Consider the following 25,116-nt stretch of genomic DNA (forward strand, 5'->3'; position numbering starts at 1 on the left):
ACCACAATACGTCCCCCAAAATAATAATAAATGGTACATTGTTAGTATTGAGGCCAACGTATGAAAAATTTTAGATTTTTCGCTACCCTCTAGAGATAAGTCTTTCCAAGTCAGGTTTCAAGGTCATCGTCAAGAAATTTGCATTGCTGTTACGTGCGCTTTCCCTTTGGATATATAAAGGATTTCAATTTGCAAAGGTGTAATGGCAAAGGATTGCAATGTTTGGAATAATATAATTGCTGGAAATTTTACATTTACTTCCTTGTCTGTTCCAGGGGCAAGGGGGATTACTTCAGGCTAGGTCATGGCACTGATGTTCATGTGCGAAAGCCACAGGTTGTGGAAGGGCTGAGAGGGAAGAAGATTGTACATGTGGCTGTAGGTGCACTACACTGCCTGGCTGTCACTGACACAGGACAGGTAAGTTACTCTGGTCCAGAAAAAGCTAGATATTGAGGCAATGTAATGTAGTAACAGCATTTATTTATTTAATGTTGTTATTTATTTATTGTTAATTATAGTACAGTGGATTTGGCTCTGGTGGCTACACTCTCAAACCCAACAGAGTTATTTCTGTTTGCTCTAGATCTAGAGTCCATAGGAACACATGAAACCATAGACCAGTAACACATACAATCACAAGATCCACTATCTTTTAACAGTTTTATTAAAGTTGCCAACAAAGTTATAAATGTCACAGCATCTCCTACATGGTGTTAGTCTGATGTCTCTCCCATGGATTAACCATCAATATGGGGATGGTCTCTCCTGGAGGTTTCCCATAGGAAGTTCAGTTTTCCCGCTGTGGGTACCTTTTTTTATAATGTGATTCTGTCTATACCTACATTCTGCGCATGTACATGAAAGTGTCAGCCCTCTCTTTCTTATTGTTCTGTGTCCCCTAGAAACATGAGGAAACCCGAATTTTATAGGCTGTGTAGGTTCTCATTAGGACTGATGTACCACCTGTATCCTGTGGCTAAGATGGATGTTAGAGACAAGATTTACTATTACAGCATTTTATAATTTAAAATTTAATCTTCTGGCTAGTCTAGGGTGGGCAGACTTTTTGGCCTGAGGGCCACATCTGGGTATGGAAATTGTATGGTGGGCCGTGAAAACTCACAAAATTGGGGTTAGGATGCAGGAGGGGGTGAGGGCTCCAGCTGGGGGTGTGTGGGCTCTGCGGTGGGGCCAGAAATGAGTTCAGGGTGTGGGAGGGAGCTCCAGGCTGGGGTAGGGGGTTGTGGTGCGGGGGAGGGGCGGCGGTGAGGGCTCCAGCTGGGGGTGCAAGCTCTGGGGTGGGTCTGGGGTTGAGCAGTTTGCGGTGCAAGAGGGTGTGTCAGGCACCACCTCTGCAGCTCTCATTGGCTGTGATTCCCAGCCAATGGGAGCTGCGGGGGCAGCGTGTGGAGCTCTCTGACTGCCCCTACATGTAGGAGCCAGAGGGCAGACATGCTGCTGCTTCTAGGAGCCACGTGGAGCAGAGCAAGTTCCACACTCCACTCCTCAGCGGGAGCTCAAGTGCCGGATTAAAATGTCTGATGGACTGGATGCAGCCCGCGGGCCATAGTTTGCCCACCCTTGTTGGGCTAGATTTTCACATTATTACCAGTTGGTACCTCTTTTCCCATAAATTTAGGGCATCGGGTCATTCCTTGGTCATTTACTTGTGTCAGCATTTCTTGTCTCCAAGGCCTAAAATGGCTAAGCTAAAATTTTGCAGGCCTCAGCCTACAGGTTCTTGCATTTCAGCTTGTCTTAATTATATCTAATGATTCCTCTAAATATGGATCAATCTTATACTTCTCTAATCCTACAAATTAACTCTAGTTAACATACAATGAATCTATATGATGTAACATATTGATTAATCATAACATCACACAACAAATGGATAATAAACTAAAATCATTGGCTACATACTTATTGAATGGAATAAATATTCTTTATAATATATTGTTTTACTTCTTAAAGCACTGCACAAATATTAATGTGATTGTCACTTAGAATTTTCTTGCCTTCATATATTTATTAAATCTTAACTGTCATCTTAATATAGCTTTTGCATTTTTGTTCCTTCTTATTTATGGTAACATGGGATGTTTCAGACACAACCCCCGGCTTTTCGCTTCCTAAGATCCAGAAGCAACCATGATGTTGTGACAACCTATTTCTGTTCTGTATTGGGCGATAGCATAAATATCATAGTTATGCAGAGCCCCAGTAAAATCCATGTGCAAGTAATTCCATTAACTTTATGTATACCCAGAATAATGAAATAGTACATGAATCTGCTCACAGAACGAAGCTCGTATGTGCTATATTAGCATATGTAACCTGAAAGCATCAGCTGTTAATTATGAAGGTGGTAGGTACTCTGGCAATATCTTAAATTAGTAACGTAAGTCATTTAGAGATAAGATCCTATAAGTAATTTTGAAAATAACTATATGAAAGACTCAGTGAAACACAGTAACACATAGAACTGTCTGTTGGCAGGTTTATGCTTGGGGTGACAACGATCATGGACAACAAGGCAATGGAACTACTACAGTCAATAGAAAACCCACTCTTGTACAGGGTTTAGAAGGCCAGAAAATTACACGTGTTGCTTGTGGATCTTCCCACAGTGTAGCATGGACAACAGTGGATGTAGCTACACCATCTGTTCATGAGCCAGTACTCTTCCAAACTGCTAGAGACCCTTTAGGCGCTTCTTATCTAGGTAATACAAAGCTTGTGTTTATTTCCTTAACATTTTTAAACAATATTTGTGGATTGGGGCAGCGTTGTAGATGTGTATAGATGGACGGGTGTGAGGGACGAGGTGGCTGTGCAGGATGAAAGACATTTAAACATACTGATTTGCTGAAAATGGAGGAAGTGAGAAGAGAACAAGACTTGGGAAGCTAAAACATTGTGTGCCCTGAAGCTGAGGAGTCATACAAAAGTTAGTGCTAGTTTAAACTTTTAAATGTCTTAAACTGTTTGTCAAAGTCCAAAATGCATTAGCAAAAATGAGATTCTTCTTGGACTGTAGACTTTTGTCCATTTTTGGGCAGGGGATACAGTGCCTGTCATGTTGGGGCCTTGCCCTGATTGGGGCTTCTGGATGCTAGCATAATATTAAATCTCTGTATTATATGCCTCTTACAAATAATAATTCTTGATGCAAATGTTATCTTACTTATTGATTTCTAAGACACGTGACCACCATTAAAGAGGGAGGCAGCATTCTATGATGGCACCTTCCCAATTTATCAGAACCAAAGTTTAGTCAGATTTGAGTAACAAAAATGTTCTATGTAAAATATCAGAATATTTTAGCTGTTTCTATGTCTTTTAATCCATTAGCTATCTTTTACCTGGACAGAACTGCAGCAATAACAGAGCTTCATAGATGTACAATATATATAAATAGTACTTAACTGCTAATTTTTTGTCCAAGTAAAGATTGTTGTAGAGGCCAGTAGGAAACTAGTGGTGTTGAGGTGTCTGCATTCTCATGAGTAAGTTTTAGACTCTGTTTTACATGAAAGTCATTGCTGACCTAGATTTAGTATTGGGTTTCATATCAGAATTACACGAATTGTAGGCTAAGAATCCTTTCCAAAAGTATCATTAAGCAGGTAACAAACAAAACTAGTTATTATGCATTATAGTCTTTTTTTAAAAAACCATGTCTGACTCTTTTTCCCAGGTGTCCCATCAGATGCAGATTCTTCTGCTGCCAGTAACAAAATCAGTGGTGTAAGCAGTTCCAAACCTAACCGCCCTTCCCTCGCTAAGATTCTTCTGTCGCTAGATGGGAACCTTGCCAAACAACAAGCATTATCTCATATATTGACAGCATTACAAATCATGTATGCCAGGTAGGCGTGCCAACATTCTTGTATTTTACAGGATGAAGCATAGATGGTAAACTACTTCATACAGTTTCTCCCATATACCAGGTAATCGTGGGTATAAAATAGGGCACTAGGATGTATGCTTTAACTTCATTTAAATTTCCTTTTAGTGTTCACTTGAAATCAACTTGTTGATACAGGTTTTCCTGACAAGACTGTCTTATGTGGAACAGAAAACTCTGCAACAAAATATTAGCTTTTTTAAAAGTCTCATGTGAGAGTGCATCATCCAAATAAGAACAGAATGATAGTTTTCCAAAAGTGCAACTCCCAGCAATAATCTTGTTGTATACCTTGCAGTTGAGAATGTGTATCACAGAGCAGAGGGCTCCTTTTGAGATTGTTCATTTCTGTTTGTAAAGACAGGAGAAATATTAGTGGTAAAGAGTCTGAAAAGAAACTTGTGGCAGACTTTGGTTTAAAAATCCCCAAACTCTGTAGGCATCTGTAACTATCTCAGCTAAGTGTGAGTCTTCCCATATGGAATGGAAGTAAACTACCCTGTAGACTGCAAACATTGAAAACCATCACTTTTAGTATTACTCTAGCTGAATAACAGGACACGTTTCTTCCAAGGAGAGGATTTGGTGGTCCTAGTTTAAGTCTTTCCTCAACAGTTTGTTCATTTTTGATCTAGGGATGCAGTGGTTGGAGCACTGATGCCTGCAAGTATGATTGCCCCAGTGGAATGTCCTTCTTCATCCCCGGTCCCACCACCAGATGCTGCTTCTACAGGGAGCCCTGCCAATGGGGAAGAGTGTGTGCTAGCAGTGGATGTGGAAGAGAGACTGAGTCCAAATCCCTGGCAAGACAGGAGAGGAGAGGTAAAATAAATAAAATCAGAATCAGTTTTGCTATCAGAGCAACAATTTTGGAGTGCTGAAACATCCATCAACAATAACACTGTGAAGTATTTTCCTTTATTTAATTTGACAGTAACATGTAAGAACTCTACTTCAGCATCGGTCTAACTTTTAGAATCAATTCCATAAAGTACCTGCAATTTGTCAGCTGTGCCTGATTATAATTGATCAATTCACAAGTTTCGAGTCCAGTAAATCAGATAAAAACATAAGGTAATTTCTCACCATGTTTTAGACCTAATTCAAAGATATTGGCGTTCTCTTAGTCAGGTATTGAAACAGTTTAAGAAGTAGAGGTAAATTTATAAACTGGATTTAAAAAAGAAGAAATGAAAAGATGAAGAGAATCGTCAGTGTCTAAATCTTATTTCAAATGTAACTAATAATGGTAACATTATTTCTATTGTGTGATGTATTGAAAAAAAAAGCCAGATACAAACATATTGTGTGGGTTCTTCAGTGTTAAAAGGAGTAGTAATAATTATTTTGTCACTAAAGAGGATACATCTTTTCCATTCCCCCATGCTGACATACTTGTTTGTTTCATCCAGCTGTTATGTCTTGTCTTTTAGGTTGTAAGCTCTTTGGGATAAGAATTGTCATTTTATTGCATGTTCGTACCTAGTGCAGTGGGACCCTGATTTAGGGCTTGTCTTCACTACGAGCTAAATCAGCGCTGCTGCGATGGATGCAGCAGCGTTGAGTTAGCGAGTCTGGTTAAGCAATGCTAAGTTGATGGGAGCGCGTCTCTCGTTGAAATCGCATGGTGTAGACATTGCAGTAAGTCGATGTAGGTTATGTCAACTTCACTTATTTAGTTTTATGTAACGGAAGCAGCGTAACTTACATCGACTTAGTCCCTTAGCGAAGAAAAGCCCTTAGTTCGCCAGTAGGCATCACTGCAAGGTTCATACAGGGATTTCTTGAATAAGATGCTGCTGGTTTTAGGCATCTCTTTTCTGAGCACAAACTTCTTTTTACAAAGTCTAGTTAAGCTTGTTTAAACACATGGAATATCTTATTGCTCTGCTATCTGGTTAACTATGATGTTTTTTGACTAGGTTGTTTCTTCAGAAGATGCTGTGACCCCCTCTGCTGTAACTCCCTCAGCTGCTGCTGCCTCTTCTCGTCCTTTCATTCCAGTCACTGATGATCCTGGAGCTGCCAGTATCATAGCAGAGACCATGACGAAAACCAAAGAAGTAATATTGCTAATATTTTTAAGATTATAGGTTTTATTATGGGTCTCCATCAAGCAATTGAATTGTTCTGGTGTTTGACAAGTTATGTCAGCAGAGGAAAAAAAAAAATTTCTGGTGCAAGTGCCATATGGTTGAGAATGCCATATGCAGCTCTATGTAGTTAGTTAGCTTTGAGTAATGCAAATGTATTTTTTATGGTGCTAGGTAGAGCTGGTCACAAATTTTTTGAAAAATTTTCCCATCTAAAAGTGCGGTTTTGTTAAAGCTGAAATGTTTCATGAAAAAGTATCTTATTTTGACAAAAATTTAGTTGGGAAGGTTTCTTATGGTCAGGATGGAATTTCTGGAAGGGGAGAGAGGGACTCGAGAATAACCAATAGCCTGGTGGTTAGATCACTCACGTGGGATGTGGGAGACCCAGAGGAAAAGGGGAGAGAGGGACCCCTACCCCAGAATAATCAATAATGGTCTGGTGCTTAGGGCACTCACCTGGGATGTGGAAGACCCAGGACTAAGGGCAGGTCTACACTAGAAGCGCTACATCAGCGCAGCTGCAGCACATCTAGTGAAGGTGCTCTATGCCGACAGGAGAGGTAATTACATCGACATAATTACTCCAACTCTGTGAGAGGCAGAAGCTATGTCAGTGGGAGAGCATCTCCCACCGGCATAGCATTGGTGTGGACAGCTTGTAGGTCACTATAACTTGCGTCATTCAGGGGGGTTTCTTTTTCATACCCCTAAGCGACGTAGGTTAGATCGACTTAAGCGGTAGTATGACCTGCCCTATGTCTCGGTTTCAAATTAGGCAGGGAGTTGAATCTCATATCCTAGGTAGTGCCCTAACCACCACTGAGTTACTGGTTATTCTGGGGTTGGTAGTCTTGTATTTTTTTCACCCTAAAATTCGAAAGGTCTCATTTCAGTTCTGATGCGGAATGAGAGCAAATTTTTGAAAGCTTGTTTTTTCTGAAATGAAATTTGTTTTCCAGCCAGCCCTACTGTCTAATACATGTAAAAGTATTGTTTACATAAGTAGGTAGTAATTTTTATAGTATACTTCAGCATGGCATAGTTTTGTTTGGTAAATGCCCCAAATAATGTAGTGAAGCGATCCCTAAATATGCAACGTCCCTAAGCCTTGCCTAATAAGCATTGGTTCATAAAATCAAGAAATAGTTGATATTTTTTTTCCTTAGGACTTTGTTCTGAAGATTTGACAGTCAATTGTCTATTACGGTTTTGTGGCTTGATAGTCTGTGTTTCTCTTCACATTTTCCCTTTTAATTAGTTAGGGCTTTCAGAAAAATAGGAGCTGAACACTTGTTAACCTACCACTACTTTCTACTAGTCATAACTGTATGAATACAGCTGATAGATGTTTATTATTAAGCCCCTACTTGAATCACGGGATGATTGTCCCAAATTGCGGCTGAGTTGCAGACAAACCATGGAAAATCACGGAAAAGTAATAATGGACCTTCTTATTTGCGGTAATAAGGTCCATTATTACTTTTCCGCAGTTTTCCGCCTGGGGCTGAGAGAGGGGGGGCCTCCCCGCTGTTGGCCACTGGAGCTCCCACTGTCAAAATTGTGGTGGAAGCCTAATAAAGCGGGATCCCCAGCCTCACCCAAGAGCCCACACCTCCAGCCGGAGCCTTCCTGCCCGCACCCCAACCCCCATCCTCCAGCCCAGAGCCGCCTCCCGCACCCTGAACTCCTCATTTCTGGCCCCACCCCAGAGTCTGCAAGCCCAGTCAGAGCCCTCACCCCCTCCTGCACCCCAACCCCAATTTCGTGAGCATTCATGGCCCACCATACAATTTTCATACCAACATGTGGCCCTCGGGCCAAAAAGTTTGCTCACCCCTGTCTTAGGGTCACAGTATTAAACTTCTGTTTCTTCTTGGAGTGCTTGCACATGCCCGTTCCCCTGCAGATGTAAGCTTGCTCTGTTCACTAGCATTTGAGATTTTTCCCTCAGCTGTACCCACTAGGATGGCACATATGTCCTCAGCTGCATTCTGCTGCTGCACGATGGTCCAAAGGGTAAAACCAACTCCCATCTCTTCCTTCTTACCACCTGTGATGATTATCAGAGCGTGCTAACTTGCTACCACAAGTGTTTCTCTCTTTCTGAGTCTTTTCTGTTGTATATGGTTGGTACTTGTTGCATCGTCTTACTGAAGTGTAGGTTTATTTTTTTATTTTACTAATGTATGTAGTTTACATTTTGGTTCCCAGTGGTTCTGGGTGTCAATGCCCAGTGCTGTGGCATGCCTCAGTCCCCAGACTTTAAACCAGTGGTCACCAACTGGTCAATCCTGGACATTCTCCCAGTCCCCACACTGCTCCCAGAAGCGGCCAGCGCAGCCCGGAGGAATGGGGGGCAGGGGTCTCTGTGTGCTGCTCCTGCCTGCAAGTGCGCCCCCCCCCAGCTCCCATTGGCCGAGAGGTGCCTGCAGAGAGGGGCAGCACACGGAGCCACGTGCCCCCTCCCCCTGTCCCAGCCCGGTGAAAGTGAGTTGAGGGTGGGGAAGAGCAAGTGATGAAGAGAGGGGAGATGGGGAAGGGGTGGGGTAGATCCTGGGTTGCTCTTAAATTCAGAAAGTGATCTTGTGCGTTAAAAGGTTGGAGACCGCTGCTTTAAACTTTGAAATGCATGCAAGAAGCTGATGCTGGTCAGGGACCTGCACTCCAGGTTCCTGAAGTGCCTCGGAGAAGCATGCATCAGGGACAGATGTGAAATCTGCAGGGACTTGAAACCCAGAACTAAAAAATACCGGGAGGTCAGACTAAAACATCTCCTTATGGATGCAGCCCTGCCCAATCTTCAGAACCTTCCTGCTCGAGGTGGGCATTGAGTGCCTTTACTTTGCTTAGGAGCGCTCCTCCTGGCATGGCAGAGTCCCGACATTGATCTCCTTCTCCAGTACTGAAGAAGAAACATTGAAAGACTTCACTGAGGAACGGCATTGTCCAGGAGATTGAGGTTGCCAGCACCAGTATCCAGCAGCCAAGCTGAGAAGCAGGGTAGAGTGTACATAGTGCCAAGCAGTTTTTTCTTTGGGGCAGGTGGAACCTTAGGTGAGGTCATTAACTCAGATACTGATGCTGTTGAGTGTTTATAAGGGAGCGCCATCTTGTTCAGCAGTGCGTCCTTTTTGCCTCAGCAGCACCAAGAGAGACTCCTGGTGCTGTCAACTCCTGAGACTTATGTCGTGGCAAGTGATCAGCTGAGTCTACTGATACTGGTGGTTCAAGAAATACTTCACCCAATACCAACAGACACCCACAAGGATTTGCTGACTGCTCGAGTTCAGCACCAAGTACCATGGGCACCTTCAAATGCTCTGGTACCCCTTTGTACGGTGCAGTTGAGGGGCAAACTGACTATAATTTCTCCAGTGCCATCCTCTCCAGACTCCCAGCACTGAGAAGCATGGCACCTCCCTCATTGAATGACATGGGTTCATTGTCTGAGTCAGAAATTGGATCTTAGGTGTCACAGCCGTGTCACGTAAAACATCACTCTGCTCTGAGAGGTTTTCACTGCTGGTATCCAGTGGAGGCTCCATGTTGGTTGGTCAGTCAGTAGGGAGCCTTTGTCAGGAAAAAAATTGGACTCCAGGGCCATATCTGCGACTGTACTGGAGCCAGTGTGGGTTTCCATCCAGCGCCAGTTCCTCTTCTCCCCTCTCCCTGTTCTGGTAGGTACTGTGATCACTCTTTGCGTTGAGATCTTCAAGAAGCCACTCCTGGTACTGAGCTCAGTATCAAACTTGAACAGTCTGCCCCAATGAATCTCACTTTGGAGGAATTGGGAGAAGCACCATTTCAGCCAGCCTTGGGTTCCTCCTCCTCATCACTTGATCAGGCGGTAGTGTCCAGTGTTTTTTCACCTTCTCTGGACGATTATAGGGCCCATCAGAACCTCCTTAAGAGAATGGCTTCCACCCTGATATACAGATGGAAGTAGTTCAGGAGAGCTCAGGCAGATTGGTTGGCAATTTGGCATCTGCGGGGCCTTCTTGAGTGGCACTGCCCATAAATGAGGCTATTTGGGAGCCCACTAGAGTGTTGTGGTAAAAACCGTCTTCCGTGCCTCACACAGCTAAGAGGACTGAAAGGAGGTATTATGTTCCCTCGTGGGGATTTGAACATTATTATACACCCCCACCTTGCCCTTTGAACTGCCTGCTCTCTGTTTGTTGCTTCATCCTTCAAGTTAGCCAGCCTTTTTGGTGGCAATTATCTCTGCAAGAAGAGTGAGGGAATTGAGAGCCCTGGTAAATGATCCATCAGGTATCTTATACAAGGGAAAGGTATATCTTCACCTTCATCCAAAATTTCTCACCAGCATGGTTTCTCACTTCCATATCAGTCAGGCATTTTTTTTACCAACATTCTTCCCCAATCCTCATTCTCCTAAGAATGAGGAGAGACTCCACACATTTGCTGTTAGGAGAGCATTAGCATTTTACTTGGATAGGACTAAACCATAGGCCATCTTCATAACTGTTTGTGGCAGTTGCAGGCAGGATGAAGGGCATTCCAGTCTCATCTCAAAGAATCTTATTGTGGATTTCCTCCTGTATACGTTTGTGCTACAACATGACCAATGTAACTTCCCCAGACAGCATGCTGGCATGTTCAACGAGATCTCAGATGGCCTCTGCAGCCTTTTTAGCTCATGTGCCTGTAGTGGCTGTTTGTAGTGCTGCAACTTGGTCATCAGTACATATCTCTGATTCTAATGCCATCTCTCAACAGTCTAGAGATATCAGATTCGGACATTTAGTCCTTCTGTGATTATTCAGGTCGTTTCTGATCCCATCTCCTGATTGACCTGCTTGAGAGACACCTGAAACGGAATGAACATGTGCAATCACTTAAGAAAAATGGTTACTAACTTGCTCTGTAACTGTTGTTCTGTGAGATGTTGCACATGTCCGTTCCATGACCCACTCTCCTTCCCCTTTCTATCAAAATCTGTCTGGTAAGAAGGAACTGAGGAGGATCAAGGTGGCTGTACCCTTTGTGCCATTGTGTAGCAGTAGGAGGCAGCAGCGGGTGCATGGGCTGCCCTTATGTTGGGGTACCTCTAAGGGAAAAGTCTGTAATGCTAGTGCACTGGGCATGCACACATCTGAAGCGATATGGACATGTGCAACACATCACAAAGAACAACAGTTATAGAACAGGTTAGTAACCATGTTGGGTTTTTATAGGCAACTTAACTCAGTTTATTATATAAAATCTTTCTTCCATCTTTCTTCATTATATATTATATATTTCTTGAATTTCTCTTTCAGGATGTAGAAAGCCAAAGTAAAGTATCTGGTCCTGAGCCCCAATACTTGGATGAGTTCACTAGTCTTTTAGTACCGGATGACACACGAGTCATGGTTGACCTGCTGAAGCTTGCTGTCTCCACCAGGGCTGGTGAGAAGGGAAAGGATGTTCTTTCTGCTGTGCTGTCTGGAATGGGTACTGCATACCCACAGGTCAGTCAAAGTGATTTTTGTTGTCTTACTGTATTTTAACTATCCTCCCTTCTTTGTCATTCTGTTGAGGTGACTCCTACTCGTTGAAGATATAGGTTCAGAAGATGTAGGTTTTTACAAACATAAAAACTAATAATTATCTTATACTAATATAACAGTCCATATACCTTTAATTGGAATACCAAATGAATATAGCTGTTTGCTGTAGAAATCAATGAGAGTCAATTGCCAGGGGTTCTCAACCTTTTTTTTTCCCCTGGAGGCCCCCACCACGTGCTATAAAAACTCCAGGACACAGCGGGGTTTGGGGGCTCTTGGGGCAGGGACTTCTATTTTGGGGGAGGGAGGCAGAGGCCAGCAAGGCTTGAGCCAGCTCCGTGCGAGCAGGGGCGTATCTCAAGGTGTAGAGAGGGGATAACTAGGGGCTGTGTGCAGGTATGGGGGTAGCTCAGTGTGCAGGGAGAGGGCTAGCTAGGGGCTGTGTGCAGGCATGGAGGGTAGCTCAGAGTATAGGGAAAGGAGTAGTGTAGGGGCTGTGGGCTGGGAGGGCTCCCCTGCGGTCCTGGTCCCGGAGGGCTCTGCCAGCCATGGAGCTGGGTCCTCCCACCCAGGTGGCTCTTACTGTCTGCCTCTGTGGGAGCAAAGGGGGCTGGGAGCCGAGGGGGCAGCTTCAACCCCGGGCACCAGCAGGAGATGAGGGAATGCTGCAGCTGCCTGCTCCATGTCACCACCCAGAGCAGCAGCTGTCCCGCTCTGTCTTATTCTGGCTTCCCACCTCCAACCTGGCCAGGAGGCGGGGAGAGAAGGAGATGGGGGGCAGGGAGGGAGCTGCCCTCACGACTGCCCTGCTCTTCTGTGCAGTTTGGGGTAGGGGGGTCAGCGCCTTCCATATCCCCCAACTCTGCCCATGGGCTCAGAGCTTTTGCCACACGGGGAGCACCAGGGCTCGGGGCTCCAAGATTCAGCCCCGTTGCTCCTGGCTTCAGCTCCGAGGGGAGCATTGGGGATCGGAGCTTTAGCCCCATGTGGGGTGCCGGAGATCGGCGCTTCAGTCCCGTGCCTCCTGGCTTCAGCCCTGTAGGGAGTGTCAAAGATCAGGCTTTGGGTTTCAGCCATGGGGCCCCGTAGCCCCTTTGAAAGGGCTCATGGACCCCCGGTTGAGGACCATGGGTATTAGCATATTTTAGCATTCCGTTATCTTAACACTTACCTTTGATGTTTTCATTTGTTTGTTGAATGGGCATTTAAAACTTATTTTTCTTGCCTATTTTGGGTTTAATGTGATATTTGCTTCTTGTTGCATTGCTCAAATAACTGAAATAGAGGCTTATTTCATTTATTCCTACCTATTCTGTTGGAATATTGGAATGTAATGGACAAGACACCAAGAAGGATGGGGATCAGGGCTTACTCTCGTTATCAGTTTTTTCTAGAAGACTGAATTTTTTTCTTTATGAAGATGTGTATAATCAGTTGAGATGTATTTTTTTTAGGTTGCTGACATGTTGTTGGAGCTGTGTGTTACAGAGTTAGAAGATGTGGCTACAGACTCGCAAAGTGGTCGTCTTTCTTCACAGCCAGTGGTGGTGGAAAGTAGCCATCCATATACAGATGATACTTCAACCAGTGGCACTGTTAAAATACCAGGTACGGAATACTGATAAGATTTATATGAGATGAGAAATTATCCATTCAGTTACTTACATTATGCAGATTTGCAGGAACAGACACTTAGATTCAGTTTACAATAATCCATTTTGAATCTTCACTAAAATGTTCGAGTAAATTGGGTAGTTTTAACATACCTGTTATCATAATAAAAATTTGTACGCTTAATAATAACCTTTCTTGAACCTGTTAAATGTACTCTTCAGGAATTCAGGTTCTCTGGGCAGTACTGGATTTGGTACACAGCTGCTCTGCTGCTGAAGACTACATCTAATTTTTGTTTCATTAGGACATTGGGAACAGCTTGCCCGTAATCACATAGAAAATCATTATCAGGGCCAGAAATAAATTATTTTCTTTGTCCTTGGCCTTAACTATTAGACTATAATTTTTCTCTGTGCATTGTGGTTTCATTTTGAATTGATTTTAATACTGTCCAAAAGTTAGACTTCTGATACTGTTAGCCATTTTGCCTCAGCTTGCAGGTATGCTTTGCTCTGACATGCTTTAACAGATCACGTAAGGTTTGGAGTGTTCTGAACATTGTCATATACAGTTGGCCCAAATTCATGGGTGGTGTGTATCTATACTATGTAATACTTTCAAGGAACATTAATTACAGGCAAATAATTATCTTAATAGAAAATAGCTATGTTCATAGACTCATAGACTTTAAGGTCAGAAGAGACCATTATGATCATCTGGTCTGACCCCCTGCATGCTGCAGGCCACAAAACCGTCCCTACCCCTTCCCTGGACTCTGCTGTTGAAGTCCCCAATCCTGTGTTTTAGTGACTTCAATTGGCAGAGACCCTCCTGCTAGTGATCCCTGCCCCATGCTGCGGAGGAAGGCGAAAAACCTCCAGAGGCTCAGCCAATCTACCCTGGAGGAAAATTCCTTCCCAACCCCAAATATGGCGATCAATAAGACCCCGAGCATGTAGGCAAGAGTCTCTAGCCTGACCCCTGTTAGCCATTATACTATTTACCTACCATTGCTTGGTATTCCCTGGCTACTATGTGTTACCATTAAACCATTCCCTCCATAAACTTATCTAACTTAATCTTAAAACCAGACAGGTCCATCGCCCCCACCGTTTCCCTCGGAAGGCCGTTCCAATATTTCACCCCTCTGACGGTCAGAAACCTTCGTCTAATTTCAAGCCTGAACTTCCCCACGGCCAGTTTATATCCATTCGTTCTCGTGTCCACATTAGTACTAAGCTGGAATAATTCCTCTCCCTCCCTTGTATTTATCCCTCTGATATATTTAAAGATAGCAATCATATCCCCCATCAGCCTTCGTTTTGTCAGACTAAACAACCCTAGCTGCTCTAGTCTCCTTTCTCTAGTTCTCGCTTGATCAGCATAGAACAGTTCAAACAGTGTTTTAATTCAATGGACTTTTAAAGCTTACATTTTCCCCATTTTACTTATTGTTTAATTATATAAAGTACTTTGTTACTTGTTAGGTGCTGAGGGACTCAGAGTAGAATTTGATCGCCAGTGTTCTACAGAGCGGCGCCATGACCCTCTCACCATAATGGATGGAGTCAACAGGATAGTTTCAGTCCGATCAGGTGATGAGAATCAAATGTTATATTTACTTTATTTTTATTAAGTGCTTAGTTTATCTTACTGTTGAATGTTGGATGAAATATACTCTTGTTGTATCGCAATAGGTTTATTTTGGGTGGAGAATAGGCTAGAAAAATACATATCTAGTATTGATTTACAATGTTTTTTTAATAACATTTAAAAAGTTTAGGCAGTTGTCTCAATACATTAGATTATTTCTGAAGCATGCATAACCAAAATTGAAACACATGTAGATTCTGGTAATTAATTATTTAACAGAAACAACTTTTAATATTTGTGCGTATATGCAAAGTAATTTCTAAAGTGCAAATAAAGTAGTGTATTTTACAGAAGAATTTCAACCTTAATCTGCAGCCTAAATTATTTTTGATAGACTCCACATTTAAAATCTGTTTTAACATTCTAACCTCTATGTATAAAGACCAGTATAAGCTGGCAGCATGTGGTAATTGTTCTGGGGCAGGATTGAAACATATTGTTTAATTTGCTTTACTTTTTAATTTGTTGCTTGGTAATTCTGTTGTGATTTGTAAAATAAGTTTTCCTGCCTGTGCCTTAAGATCAGATGTAAATGCTGATTTTACTGTTACATCCCCAAATGGTTCCTAGTATGTGTGGTGTACAATTTTCTGTATAACCAAGATATTTATTTTTAATGAATCTGAACATAGTGTGAAACGGTATTTTATAACAGGAATGCTAGTTTTTTTTTTTCTTTGTAAGAATTTTAAAATTCTGGAAATACGGGTTTTACTACATTAAAGGCAAATCTTTCTGCTCTCAAGTGCTCTAAATAAAATCTGGGCACAGGCTGGAGAGTTTTTAAATTCTATCACTTGCACTTTCTTCCTCTCCTCTTTCTTTCATTTCTCCTCCCCCCTTCCTTGGATCAAATCATATATCCAGTATCTCTGTCAGTTTTCTTCTTTCATTTACTCACCCATGTGGTATTTTCCTTTCTCACTCTCATCAAGTGTGCCATTTAAAGTATGGGCAAGCTATGGATCATGATGGCTACCATTTCTGCTGACCCTTCCTCCAAGAGCAGAAGTCCATTTTATGGAGCACTTTGAATCTGTGTAGTGGCATGGGCCTTCTGGTGTCCACCATCTCCCTGAACCAAGGTTATTCAAATTGAGATATGTGTCTACTGGTGTCTGAAAGTAGATGTAGGGAGCAAGAAGGCATGCCTTCACATTGGATCTCTCATCAATTTGGGCACACAAGTTTATAATTGTTTTAGTACTGTATTTAAGTTGCTTAATGGTGGTTGGGACAGATATGCAATATTGTGGACAAATCTCATTCAGTTGAGTTCAATTTTATTGAATGAAGGTAAATATCTTTGGAATTTTTATCTTTGTATTAAAAATGTAAATGTTTTTGTACTATTGTGAGATTATGTGGAACTTCTTTAGCAGGAAGACAAGATTTCATGCAATCTCTGGAAGGTATTAGGGACATCAAAGGGCTTTTTGGGACAATACATTTGCAGTAGGTTTCCTAGGAAGTATGTGGGGGTGAGGGAAAAGCAAATTCTCTCCTCTGAAGCCAACCTTTTGGAGACTTGCACAGGGAGGAGAGATCCTTTGTGTACTGATTACGTGCTTCTGGAAACTCCAGGTCAGAGTCCCCTGAACTGTATAAAGGGTGGACTAAACATGTTTATGAATGTGCTTGTTCTGAGCTAAAGCTGTGATGATCTTGTCACCACAAAGAGAACCCCTTGGGTGGGGTGTTGGGCTCTGGCAGGAGCAGTCCTTCGTGTTAGAAGTGGGGTGATATCTGGTAAGCTTATTAGCATGTGTGTAAGTTCTCTTATTGTTTTCTCTGTAGGACTTTTATCTTAGGAATGAAATAGGCTTACGTAAAAAGAACTGTTTGGTACTTTATAACTATTATCCGTTTCTGCAGAGAGAACAAGTAGATGTGCTTTGATCAACCTCTCTCTGCTGGGAATAACCCAGTGAAGACAGGGAAGCCTGAGAATGGGTGCTGTTGCTGGACCATTGGTGGGAAAGACAGGTGCAATTGCCCTGAACTGAGAAAGTGGGAAAAGATTCTAAATAGTGAATTCATTTTATATATTGTTATGGATTGCGTGTTGCCAACATTTTATTTTTTCCATGGGAAAGTGGACTTTCAGAAGTGTAACTGACTTTGGTATTAAAACAACTGAAGGCATCTCTTAGATGACAATTTAAGTTGAGCTTTTCAAGCAGGAATAAAATTGTGTTGTCAGGAAATTGCTTCTTGTCTTGGATTATAGCTATTTTTATATGCACATTTATGTGCTTCATTTACAGATTCCCCCTCCCCCCAGGAAACATTCATTCAGTGCTTACAGCAACTAGCATCTAGTAGCTATATGATATTTTATGAATGACTGAAATAATTATTAGTAAGTATGGATGAAAATGTATGTCTGTACTATCCCACCGTAACAGGTCGTGAGTGGTCCGATTGGTCTAGTGAATTGCGAATTCCAGGAGATGAATTAAAGTGGAAGTTCATCAGTGATGGCTCTGTGAATGGATGGGGATGGCGATTCACTGTTTATCCTATCATGCCAGCTGCAGGTAAGTTATAATATATGGTGGAGGCGTGATTCAGGTATTCATAAGCAAAGGTTGCCTTGTCCACTTATACATGTTTATTTAGAAAAGAGAATACATCAATAAAGTAACAAGATACATAAATAAGTGAGGATACAGTTTTGGCATACTCTTCTTGGAAAGATGATTTATCTGGATTAGAACTACAGTAACTCATCACTTAACGTCGTCCCGGTTAACGTTGTTTCGTTGTTAAGTCGCTAATCTATTAGAGAACATGCTCGTTAAAAGTTGTGCAGTGCTCCCTTATAACGTTGTTTGGCAGCCACCAGCTTTGTCCACTGCTTGCAGGAAGAGCAGCCCATTGGAGCTAGCTGGTGGGTGCTTGGAACCAGGGTGGACCGGCAGCCCCCCCATCAGCTTCCCTAAGTTCCCTGCCCCTCCTGCCACTGCCATGTGCTGCTCCTGCCCTCTGTCTTGGAGCTGCTCCCGGGAGTCTCCTGCTTGCTGTGTAGGGGATTGGGGGGAAGAGGAGTGCTGATGTCAGGGTGACCCCCTCCCCCTGCTCCTTTACCCCATCTCCACAGAGTGGGGGGTAGGGAACAAAACGGGGCTCAGGATGGAGGGAGCTTGCTGGCAGCAGCTGCTGTCTCAACTTGCTGATCTACTTAAAAAGGCAGTGTACTTAGAGTGGGGTCTGCATACTTAAAGGGGCAATGTGCATGTCTCTCACACACACTGTGTGTCTGCACTTTGGAAAGTGGAGAGAGTGGTGTGCTCCAGTGGGATAGCGTGGGTTCATCATCACATTCAGTTTCCGCAGGGAATGTTTGCAGCCATTGCCATGCGTCTATTGTGTCTCCTCCCTTCTTTGTGCTGCCTTGTAGAGTGTGAGGCTACATTAACAACAATGTGTTAACCCTTGAGGGCTCAGCCGAGCGTTAGTTCATCATTTAGCAGCAAGACATTCCCTGGAAAATATTGCAACCTCTTCCACCCTCTGACTCCACCACCTCAACCAAGATGCACAATCATCATTGCTGTATACAGTATTAAATAGTTTGTTTAAAACTTTGTGTGTGTGTGTGTGTGTGTAAATATAATGTCTTTTGTCTGGCGAATTTTGTTTTCCCCCTGGAATCTAACCCTTCCCCCCCCCCATTTACATTAATTCTTATGGGGAAATTGGATTCGCTTAACATCATTTTGCTTAAAGTAGCATTTTTCAGAAACATAACTACAATGTTAAGCGAGGAGTTACTGTACTTGTTTTATAATGAGTGCTGAAGGTGTTAGATCTCAGGCCACTTACTAAGATTCTCATGATAACTAAGTGACTAAAAAAGCTAACTTTTTTTTTTTCACAGGCCCTAAAGACCTCCTTTCAGATCGCTGCATTCTTTCTTGTCCATCAATGGATTTGGTAACATGTTTGCTGGATTTCCGCTTGAATTTTGCTTCCAATAGGAGCATAGTCCCTCGCCTGGCAGCGTCACTTGCAGCGTGTGCTCAATTAAGTGCCCTAGGTAGGTACAAATTTAAAATGAAGTCTATTGATTAGATGTAAAAATGATATTATAAGCAATTTAAGTTTTGTTTTTGCCATTTTAGCTGCTGGACACAGAATGTGGGCCTTACAGAGACTACGAAAGCTGCTAACAACAGAGTTTGGCCAATCTATCAACATAAACAGGATTCTAGGGGATAATGATGGAGAAACACGAACTATGGTAAGAAGCTCAAATTATCAGTAGTAAAATCTTTGTTAAATGTTAAATGTTCAAATTAATGTAATACTCATGAAAGGTGCCAGATGCAGCTGTGATAACTGAAATCTGTGGTTAGCTACAGACAGGGAAAATACAGGTGGGCACCCTTCCCCACACCAGCTTGCCAGTTAGCTTCAAATTTATTCTGGAGGGTCTTCATTTAAGAGCAAAAGACTAGTTCATACTTTGTATCATCTACTTCTTTGCATCTGGAATTGCCAGTAAGGGTGGTGTTTGTGATATGGACAGATGCCTGTTAGGGGCTGGACAGAGCTCATGTTCCACATTGGTTATCAAATTGCAATTAATTTTCCATCACAACTACCCTAAGAATTTCCCGTTTCTACCGTTGTATATTAAGTGTATGGATTAACTTTGCCTGTTGTTTGTTTGTTTTTTTTTTCTTTTTTTTCCAGAGTTTCACAGGCAGTGCTTTAGCTGCTTTGGTTAAAGGCCTTCCAGAAGCTTTGCAGCGGCAGTTTGACTATGAAGATCCTATTGTGAGAGGTGGCAAGCAGTTGCTTCACAGCCCTTTCTTTAAGGTAACAAGATACTAATATTGGATAATTAAGTAGCATGGTTCTGTTGGAATTTTATATTAGCAAGCATGTATGGTAAACAAAGTAAAATGACACTTCCAGAAAACTGCCACATCCTACATCAAGAACATCCAGTAAAGGATCCACTGAGTGCATGCTTATTTCCAACTGGAGCTTAGTGTCACTGAACTAAATCACACCTCTACTGCACCCAAAATGCAATATGGCTCCAGAATTGTTTCTATTTATTTATTTTTGCAGGTGCTTGTAGCTCTTGCTTGTGATCTAGAATTGGACACTCTTCCTTGCTGTGCAGAGACACACAAATGGGCTTGGTTCAGAAGATACTGTATGGCCTCCAGGGTTGCTGTTGCTCTTGATAAGAGAACTTCATTGCCTCGCCTTTTCCTTGATGAGGTACTGCAGAAATATTTTCATATAGGGTAACAGAACATGTGAGTGTGTTAAAAGAAATTAATTATGAAGCTCTGTATTAACAATATATTTAAATCTGAGGAAGAAAATAGCTGAGATTTAAACACCCTTATGCCAAGTGTTAAGTAAGTGTAACTATTATTTTAAGTAATGGTTTCTAATCCAGTATAACATTGCAGGTGGCAAAGAAAATCCGAGAATTAATGGCAGACAATGAGAATATGGATGTTCTCCATGAGAGCCATGATGCCTTTAAGAGAGAGCAAGATGAACAGCTTGTGCAATGGATGAACAGGTTATTATGTTAATCTGCCATAATGTTTTGGTATTGTGACATTTCAAATTTGAGTGTTAGAATGAAAAGCTTAGCATATCAGAGCTTCCATTTTCAATCTTCTACACTTTTCCTTTGTGTTCCTTTGAATTATCTGTAGGAGACCAGATGACTGGACCCTTTCAGCTGGAGGTAGTGGCACTATTTATGGTTGGGGTCATAATCATAGAGGACAGCTTGGAGGTATTGAAGGGGCAAAGGTGAAAGTTCCGACTCCATGTGAAGCCCTTGCCACACTTAGACCTGTGCAATTAATTGGTGGTGAACAGACTCTGTTTGCCGTGACTGCTGATGGGAAGGTAAGGGTTACAATAAATAATTGTTCAAGTTAGACTTCCCTGGCAAATGTCAGCCTGCCAGTGTGAGTGGGATTGGTTGACTCAGTGTAAATTTTGCAAAACTTGTATTTAAAAAAACCCAAAACAAACCCACACACAACTGCCAGTACTGACAGGGTGAACAAGGACCTAGTATAATAAAATTCTCTACTGTACCGAAGAAAAGTTTTGCACTGTACAGAAGATGATGATACCAGCTCTAAGCTTAGAAAGCTATGCTGATTTTAACACAGATATCTGCTTCTGAACAAACAATTAGCATTATTTTGAATGTCTACTCTTATTGATGGGAATGCTGATGTGCTTCACATGAATAGAATTGTTGCTCAAGAGTTTGACTTAATGAGGGAAAGAAATTTAAGCCTTCTATCTAATTTGTGTGATGTAATCAAAAACAAGGAAATTGAAAGTTAAAGTTGAAATTGCGGGCTTAACAATTTGCGGTATGATAGTTTCCCATAGACATTCAATATCACACTATGCCAATCAAATTCGTGAAATATAGACAGAAAGGGAAAATTTAGTTGTGAGAATGTCTTAATTATTTTTACTTAAACCTAGTTTGTGTAAACTAAATGTTTGAAGGTAATTTAGACAATTACTTTCTACCATGTAAATGCATGTAACTGACTCTTAAAATGTCGGGGGCATACATAGATATTATTAAACCTCTTTGGACCATAAAAGCCTGTATGTCAGTTCTGTTTAGCAAGCCTACAGAGTTTGTGCTAAAACATCATTTCAAAATGACAAGTTTCAGAGTAGCAGCCGTGTTAGTCTGTATCCGCAAAAAGAACAGGAGTACTTGTGGCACCTTAAAGACGAACAAAGATGCAGCCAAAGAAGTGGGCTGTAGCCCACAAAAGCTTATGCTCAAATAAATTTGATAGTCTTTAAGGTGCCACAAGTACTCCTGTTCTCATTTCAAAATGATTCATGGGGAAAAACAGCTGCTCAAAACTAAGTCACTTGGAAGTTCCCTCTTCTCCCCATAAGAGAAGTTTAGCTTATGTACTAATGTAGCTTTCTGATGTCAAGTTAAAGACAAACCCATTTGAGTTTTGATATATACAGTTACTCTAAGTGTATATGTTCTGTACTTTACAGGAAAGAAAATTCAGATGTGCAAAGAATGTTTCTGTCCTTTGTGTCACTAAGGAAGCAATGAATACTAGAATCCAGTTAATTGCACTGAATGTATCATGTAGTTTAAATGAATGTTCCTATTCAGGAAGTTAACAATTAAAATACACTTTGTTTATTCATTGAAGCTTTATGCCACTGGATATGGTGCAGGTGGCAGGCTTGGAATTGGAGGAACTGAGTCAGTTTCCACACCAACATTGCTGGAATCCATTCAACATGTGTTCATAAAGAAAGTTGCTGTGAACTCAGGAGGAAAGCACTGTTTGGCACTATCTTCAGAAGGAGAAGTTTATTCTTGGGGTGAGGCAGAAGATGGTAAACTGGGTCACGGAAACAGAAGGTAACGTTTTGAAAACCTTTTATGTTGAGATGTTGATGCATATGTATTAATGGGATTTATATAGTTGGAGCATTGGACAAATATTGCCTAATCTATAGGTAGATCAAAGTCCTAGCTTTCCATACCTACTCAAGGATTGGCTTTTTTTGAAACTAGAGAAGCCAATATAATATTTTAATAAAATATTTTTAGGGGAAAAAAGTAGTCAATTTTTTATTTTTGTTATTGGCTATATATTGTATTGTAACAAATCTATGGCTGCCTCAAGGGGTTGCACATTATGAATATTTGGAATTTTATGGCACTACAGGGATTAAAACTAAGATTCTCCTGCTCCAAAGGCACAAGCTCCATACTGCTTGAGCTGAACGAGAAACTCCATTCTCTGGTAGAGGCACAGGGATTTTGACAGAGTACGGCAGTTCTGATTCCATCTGGTAGAGGATAGTAGTACATTTTACACTAGCAATTTCATCACAATATGTTAAATTGTATTTTTAATGAACATTGATTCATTTTTGGAGATAAATGTTTGGACTCCTTTGTTTTAATTAAGCCATTACTACTGTATTGGTTTTATCTGGGAAGTTGTAGTAGGACAAATTAGCTGAAATGACACAAAGGAGTCTGAACAGTTTTGAGGTATTTAAGTGATACTTCAGAATCTAAATGAAAATGTTAATAGTATGCTTGCACAGTAAGTGACTATATGCTTATGATCCACAATTATGCATAAGGCTGCGATTTAGTCACAGAGGTCACGGAAGTCACGGAATCTGTGTCTTCCAAAGACCTCCATGACTTCAGCCAGTGCAGGTTGGGAGCTGCAGACCCCTGCAGCCTACGAAGGAATGGAGGGACGACGGGAGACCTGCTCCACGCGGCTCTCTGCCTCCGTGGGTGACAGGGGACCCCTGCTGCTCTCCGCCTCCCTGGGGGAAATGGGGACCGCCGGAGCGCCAAGCTGCCAGCAGAGGGGGACCCTGCAGCTCCATACCCCCACAGGTGGTGGAGGTCTCTGGACCTCCCAAGCCACCCCCAGCTGCTCAGGTTCCCCATTTTGTCATGGATATTTTTAGTAAAAGTCAGGGACAGGTCAGGGGCTTCTGTGAATTTTTCATTATTGCCCATGACTTGTCCATGACTTTTATTAAAAATATCCGTGACAAAATCTTAGCCTTAATTATGCACACGGAAACTCATTGATAAAATATGTTGGTAAATACTTCTAGCCTGTGTGAACCTGTAAGAATAGGATTATTCTGAATGATGTTTTTCATACTTATTTTCTTTAGGAAAATAACCAGAAACAAGTACTAGTTCAAAATGAGCAAAAGGATTCCTGAGAGAGTTGCTAGTTATGTATATTACTTAATCGGAGCATTTTATTCATTTTTTTTTTTTGTCTGTTTAAACTATTCTTTTGCAGTCCTTGTGATCGTCCTCGTGTAATTGAGTCTTTGCGAGGGATAGAAGTAGTTGACATCGCTGCTGGTGGAGCACACAGTGCATGTATTACTGCAGCAGGGGATCTTTATACATGGGGAAAAGGGAGATATGGACGCCTTGGGCATGGAGATAGTGAGGATCAGCTAAAACCCAAACTGGTGAGAAGATATTGTTGGAATTAATCACCTTTTGAATGTCTGTTGTAAATATTTTGCTTTTTTTAAATTTTTGCATATAAAGAATAAAGATAGAAATGTTTAGAGAAAATGAGAATGAATTAACCATTTTGTTTTAAGAGATAGGAAGGGGTTAAATAAAATGCAACTACAAACTTTGCCAGCAAGCACTGGTAAAGGAACTGCATTGCAGCAGAGGAACAAATAAATGCTAAGCATGCAGCAGCAGCTGATGCTCATAATAAGGGCTGGAGCTGGCCGTTGGAACTCATCCACACACACTGCTTTAAAAAAATTGACCTCCCATACGAGAAACGGAAATAATTTCTGATCGTCTAAACAAAATTCACCTGTCCAAATAGGCTCTGTCCCTACTCCAGTAAATAAAATGTCACTTCCTCACCAATAGCTCTTCTGCTGTAAGTCCTACCAATGCTTCCCTATTGAGCAGGCATTCCCCTCTGTCTTATGCACTCTACTCCCTTTTCTTCCCTTTGCTCCCCTCTTCCAGCTTGAAAAGAATGTCTGTCGATGCAGTGATAAGCAATAAGAACAATTACAACTGATTTTTGTTGTATAATTGTGTACTTAATTCTGGGAATCCAATACTGAAATACTGTTAAGAGAAAAATATTTTTGTTAACCAGTATTAACGGTTATAATTTTGGTAGAGGAGTTTCTAAAGTAAATAGTTACGATAGATGTAGATATGTGTGATTTGATCCTTTCTGAAGAGGTTATTTTAAAAAAGTATAAAGGACATTATTTGCAATTTGGAATAAAAAAATAAGTCCAGGAAAGTTAAATATCCTGATTAGCTGGCTAGCGATAATTCAGACTTCACAATCTCATGGTAACTAGCCTTTAATAACTTAAATTTAGATTGTTAGTTCTCCTACAGAATTACTTGGCACTTGAACTGGCAATTCATTTTATCATCTGTGCTCGACAGTTACAGTGTGAAGGTTAGCATTTCAGAAGATATAATGTTGACTAGTTTCATACTCTTGTTTGGATGCTTGAATATTCTAAACCAGCAAATAGCTATTTGCATACATGCATTTTTATTCGGTTTACGTAATACGCAATAAAAATCAGAAACCAGAAATTGAAGTTCATAAAACCTATTCCTTGGTTACCTTAAATATTTCAGCAGCATTTTTTTCTGATTTTTTGTTAACTGTAGTGAGAATTTACTTGACCAAAATAAAAGGAATAACCCAAGTATTTAAAATATATATGGTACGTTGAGTATCAGAGGGGTAGCCGTGTTAGTCTGGATGTG

The 25,116-nt window shown here is 41.5% G+C and overlaps 1 protein-coding gene across 2 annotated transcripts in view; it reads left to right on the forward strand.

Moving 5' to 3' along the window:
* The window catches only part of HERC2 (HECT and RLD domain containing E3 ubiquitin protein ligase 2), a 209,208-nt gene that overhangs the window by 154,636 nt on the left and 29,456 nt on the right, over positions 1-25,116 (forward strand). For both annotated transcript variants that reach the window (XM_034757914.1, XM_034757915.1), the window contains exons 64-80: positions 276-420; positions 2,503-2,728; positions 3,704-3,875; positions 4,549-4,735; positions 5,836-5,976; positions 11,292-11,483; positions 12,977-13,130; positions 14,624-14,731; positions 17,198-17,329; positions 18,673-18,831; positions 18,917-19,035; positions 19,491-19,616; positions 19,875-20,030; positions 20,228-20,343; positions 20,483-20,681; positions 21,992-22,206; positions 23,636-23,813. In XM_034757914.1, the coding sequence (XP_034613805.1) occupies positions 276-420; positions 2,503-2,728; positions 3,704-3,875; positions 4,549-4,735; positions 5,836-5,976; positions 11,292-11,483; positions 12,977-13,130; positions 14,624-14,731; positions 17,198-17,329; positions 18,673-18,831; positions 18,917-19,035; positions 19,491-19,616; positions 19,875-20,030; positions 20,228-20,343; positions 20,483-20,681; positions 21,992-22,206; positions 23,636-23,813 (2,725 nt within the window). The remainder of the gene's footprint in view (positions 1-275; positions 421-2,502; positions 2,729-3,703; positions 3,876-4,548; positions 4,736-5,835; positions 5,977-11,291; positions 11,484-12,976; positions 13,131-14,623; positions 14,732-17,197; positions 17,330-18,672; positions 18,832-18,916; positions 19,036-19,490; positions 19,617-19,874; positions 20,031-20,227; positions 20,344-20,482; positions 20,682-21,991; positions 22,207-23,635; positions 23,814-25,116) is intronic.

This window comes from Trachemys scripta, chromosome 1, assembly GCF_013100865.1.
Source record: "Trachemys scripta elegans isolate TJP31775 chromosome 1, CAS_Tse_1.0, whole genome shotgun sequence".
Taxonomy (NCBI): Eukaryota; Metazoa; Chordata; order Testudines; family Emydidae; genus Trachemys; species Trachemys scripta.